This window comes from Pinus tabuliformis, chromosome 2_2 (genome assembly GCF_031772625.1).
Source record: "Pinus tabuliformis cultivar Carrire ecotype Pingquan chromosome 2_2, CPIR1, whole genome shotgun sequence".
Classification (NCBI taxonomy): domain Eukaryota; kingdom Viridiplantae; phylum Streptophyta; class Pinopsida; order Pinales; family Pinaceae; genus Pinus; species Pinus tabuliformis.
Genome location: NC_142300.1, coordinates 1288181378 through 1288186404, shown reverse-complemented (window position 1 = coordinate 1288186404; position 5027 = coordinate 1288181378). Strand labels below are relative to the sequence as shown.

The 5027-nt window shown below is 37.3% G+C and overlaps 1 protein-coding gene across 1 annotated transcript; it reads right to left on the bottom strand.

Moving 5' to 3' along the window:
- Nucleotides 1-465: 465 nt before the first annotated feature.
- Nucleotides 466-2159, bottom strand: LOC149198179 (uncharacterized). The gene is made up of 2 exons (XM_089404078.1): nt 2015-2159; nt 466-1785 (listed from the first exon to the last, which is right to left on the bottom strand). The coding sequence occupies exon 2, from the start codon at nt 862-864 to the stop codon at nt 481-483; it is 384 nt and encodes a 127-aa protein (XP_089260204.1). The 5' UTR covers nt 865-1785; nt 2015-2159; the 3' UTR covers nt 466-480.
- Between the last annotated feature and the right edge of the window lie 2868 nt (nt 2160-5027).

The window sequence follows — 5027 nt, the reverse complement described above, 5'->3', positions numbered from 1 at the left end:
CCTATTCGCGGTGCTATCTCAGGTCCTCAGCTTGGATCAGCAGCTCATCGTCTTGGATATTAGTAATGTAATAACCACGTGGGATATTAGTAATGGCCATTCGGAATCTGTCGGAGTAAAAACTTTTTTAAGGTGATTTGGTTGTATATTAGCCATGTAGCATTGGGTAGAAGGTAGACAATTAACAGTTATCTAATATTCTTTTCTTCCCTCCTATAATACTGAAATACCAAAGCTGAAATCTAAAGAGAAAACAAAAAAGCAAATACCTTACCCTTTCCAACTGAAACCCTGGTCTAGTCCACTTACTTTTGTAAGCCACTAAACTGAATACGAATGGTACATGCATACCAATTGAGGTACCCCAAACAATCAGACCTGCCCTCTTTTAGCTCAAATTATTTTTGATGTACCTTAAAAATTATTTTTCCTGAGGATGTTAACTTGAATACCATATCCTTCCGGTTAAATTTCATTTCTCTATGTAATAGAATTTTCATTTGAACCATCACGGGAAAGCTCTGTTAATACAGTCTGGGCTTCTTTTATTCTGCCTGCACTGTGAAGAGTATCAACCAGAATCTTGCATGACTCTGTATCTGGAGCACATCCTTTAGATGTCGATTGATTAAAGGCTTTCAGAGCTTCATTAACATTGCCTGACCTACAAAGTGCACTTATAAATACACTATAAATGTCACTATCTACAATGTAATCCTTGTCAAGCAATAAGCTAACAAGCATATATGCTTCAGGCACCTGCTGCTTTGAACAAAAGCCATTTATCAAGGTACTGCAGGTATTGATCTCAGGTAAGCAATCTTCTTTTAGCATTGCACGCAAAAGCTTCAATGCTTGCAACATCTCGCCTTTCTTAGAAAAGCCCTCAATTAGAGTCCTGTATGTTTCAAGATCAGGCACCCCTCTATTTTTCACCACATCATCAAGGACCGTATTGCTTCATGCAACATGTCCTCTTTACAGAGGGCATGCAGCACGTGTATAGATAGCAGTATCAGGTGCATTTCCCATTTTGCACATTCCATCCAGAACTATTTTTGCCTTTGAAGCCTTGCTTTCCTTGCACAACCAACCAATAACAGCAGAGCCATTCTCAAGCCCAAGACTAAAACCCTTCTGTGACATCTCATCGAAAATGTGTAGAGCTTTCTCTGCATCTCCCTTTTTGCAGTACCCCATAATCATTGCAGTATAGGTGGTGGCATCTGGTGGATGACCTTTACAAAACATTGTCTTCATAAGCTCCTCGGCTTCTGACATTACAAAGCCCACACAGGACAGTGTTGAAAGCAACAAAATTAGGCATGCAGCCCTTTGTGGGAATTTGATTCAACAGATTTCTAGCCTTATCATCTCCCCTTCCTCACAAAGAGCACTGATTAGTAAATTGTAAGTTCGAATATTTGGCACAAGTCCTTTTTCAAGCATCTCATCAAAAACCTTGATACCATCATTTACCGTGCCTCTACTGCAATGCCCAGAGACTATACTCCCATAAGTGATGGGATTTGGACACAATTCCTTCTTCGTCATCTCCTTCAAGACCTCCATGGCATCTTCAATCTTCCCGTCTGCACAGAGACCTTTGATAATGGTACTATAAGTCACGACATCAGCTTTCCCACGGCTGAGCAGCATTTGAGTCATCATATTCCTGGCCTCCTCAATGTTGCCCGCTTTGCAGAGGCCATTGATGACAGCATTGAAGGTCAACACATTGGGCTGACAATCATCCTTTATCATCTGCTCCAAACATCGGCGTCACTGCACATAGTATTGTTGTCCATTAAGTAAAAAAAAAGACACTGCAATTCAATTTACAGGAATGGAGCTATGTCAATGAAATTAAATCCATTAACCTATAGTCAGAGTGATCGAATGCAAAGAGTTCGAAAATAATTTTACTAGAGCCAAATGGTGTGCCCCTGGGCATAAAACTAAAACTGAGATTCCTTTTGTATAAAGATAAGATTGATGACTTAAGGATCCATACCTTCATGTATAAAGTAGGGTGCATCATGGCTGCTCCTGTCATTCTGGGACTTAAAGCCCGAGTGCTTACAAAGAAGAATTTCTTCAGTATATTTTCTAGTGTTCTAGGTCGATGGTGGCATGGTTTGAAGGCATCTTTCTGGTTCATCAATGTAAATGTTTTTAACACACAAAAAGTGTTTGGAAGCATCATTGCAGAAGTTTTTGCAGATTAAAAGTATAGAACCATAGATCACTACAGCTCTAGCATTGTCACTTCCCAGAATTTTATACAGGACCCCAAGTCATAGTAATCATTATAATAATTAACTATAAATGAAGTGTGAACAATTCCAAACGAATAATACCATGTATTTAGAAATAAAATTACACAGTATTCTAACTACATACCATGTACTCAACAACTGAGTGTAATTATGGATAGTATATTATGAAGCTGGCGATTCATTTTGCATTTTATACAATCTCTTATCATGCTGATCTGGAAGCGTTATAGAACTATTCTACTTATCATAGACTTGATAGATGGGAGACCATAGAAACTCAACAACGCTGGTAGAAAAGTGTGTTCATAGCAACACAAGGGCAAGGTACATTCGAAAGTAGTAGACCTCGAATATTGCTGACCGTGCAAAGCACATTACAAGCACAACAAATTATTTTATAAGTAGCACTCAATCCATTGAAGAGAGAAGTCACCATGATTGTAATTTTTTTTTTTGAGAATGGTGCCTTGTTGCCTTCACTCACAGAGAATGTATGCAGTATGGGGTGATGTGGACACACAATTTGACTTCCAGAGCAACGACATTAGAGTTTCACATTTAATTGAATACCTAGCAGGGCCATCGAATCCATGATATTCAGTACAATCATTGCTCAGTATAAGCAAAACTGTTATTGGTTAAATCCATAAACTCCAAGTAATGACAACGCGAATAATAAACATGGCACCGAGCCCAACTGTACAAGTATTGCTCAAAGAATATATAGAACACAGAATATGAGAAATCTGAAACCTTTAAAGAGTCTCAAGCTCCAGAGCCAACTCCATTGCAGCTTTCATTGCGTTTAGGAAAATATTAAAATCTCTGTTTGTTTAAGGTGTGTCTCGTATGTACTCAGTTGTGGTGCTTGAATTACTCCATTCTCATATCCTTTGAGGTCAACACTCTTGGTGTGGTGCTTGAATTACTCCATTCCCATATCCTTTGAGGTCAACACTCTTGGTGTGTAATCACCATGACCCACTTTTCAACAAACTGAAGATTACACATTGCATTAAGAAACCATGGTAGTTCCTCTCTGACTGTCTGTAGATGGACATTCCAAATCAGATCTGAATGTCGATGACACGTTGTGTAGTGCTGGCAAGTATCACTTTCTCTCTCTGAGTGTACAGAACTGCAAAATTTGAGGTGAACAACAGTAATTGAAACATTGTATTCCTCGGATAAAAGGTTTATAAGTTTATCTAAAGGACTTTTTTTGCTTAGATTACATCAATTTGTTTTAGCAGGGTTTCGTTGGAGTATGGCCACTTTGTTTAAGATAGTACAAGTATCCAGATCATAGAATTGAAGTTGTTTGAATGACCATGGATAATTTTTAGTTCAGTTTGTTAGACAGTTTTTGCCCCATAAACCTGTTCACTGGCAATAAGGGCATTCTGTGCACACTACTGAAGCAGACTTCAACTCTTTCCAGAACTCAAATGATGCTGCATCGCTGCATCCCTTTTTTCAAAGCAAGGTTTTATTGAAGTACAGTCACCTTATTTAAGTGAGTGCAAGTATCTAGATCATAGAATTCAAGTAGGTAGGTAGATAATCCGAACGTTTTTGGGCCAGAGAGGCACTTGTTGTGTATGATATTAGGGATTCATTCTCTGATTGTCCTTGTATATAGTCTTAGCAATTTAATAAGAGCTCTTGTAAGATTCTGTTTGGGGCCAATACATTACCAAATAGCACATGCAAAAGCCTCACAATTTCATATAAATTGACCCTGCAATTTGTAACATTAAAGAAGTCAGAATTTCTTCAGTGTAATTTCTATTGTTCTAAACTTTAACTATCCTTCGTATACAGCTTCTAATTTGTATTCCTTTTCAAGGAATTCAATACTATCCACGGGCACATGGCATTTTAAGCTTTATCCTTTGTCTTTAGGTATAGCCCCTTTTAAAATTTATCCTTTGTCTTCCGGCTTATGTACAAACTTTTCCAAATGTTAATGGTAAAGGAGTTGGAATTTCTTCAGTGTATTTTCTATTGTTTTAAATGGTAAAGGAGTTGGAATTTCTTCAGTATATTTTCTAGTGTTCTAGGTCGATGGTGGCATGGTTTGAAGGCATCTTTCTGGTTCATCAATGTAAATGTTTTTAACACACAAAAAGTGTTTGGAAGCATCATTGCAGAAGTTTTTGCAGATTAAAAGTATAGAACCATAGATCACTACAGCTCTAGCATTGTCACTTCCCAGAATTTTATACAGGACCCCAAGTCATAGTAATCATTATAATAATTAATTGGTTCAAAGTCATAGTAATCATTATAATAATTAACTATAAATGAAGTGTGAACAATTCCAAACGAATAATACCATGTATTTAGAAATAAAATTACACAGTATTCTAACTACATACCATGTACTCAACAACTGAGTGTAATTATGGATAGTATATTATGAAGCTGGCGATTCATTTTGCATTTTATACAATCTCTTATCATGTTGATCTGGAAGCGTTATAGAACTATTCTACTTATCATAGACTTGATAGATGGGAGACCATAGAAACTCAACAACGCTAGTAGAAAAGTGTGTTCATAGCAACACAAGGGCAAGGTACATTCGAAAGTAGTAGACCTCGAATATTGCTGACCGTGCAAAGCACATTACAAGCACAACAAATTATTTTATAAGTAGCACTCAATCCATTGAAGAGAGAAGTCACCATGATTGTAATTTTATTTTTTTTTGAAAATGGTGCCTTGTTGCCTTCACTCACAAGT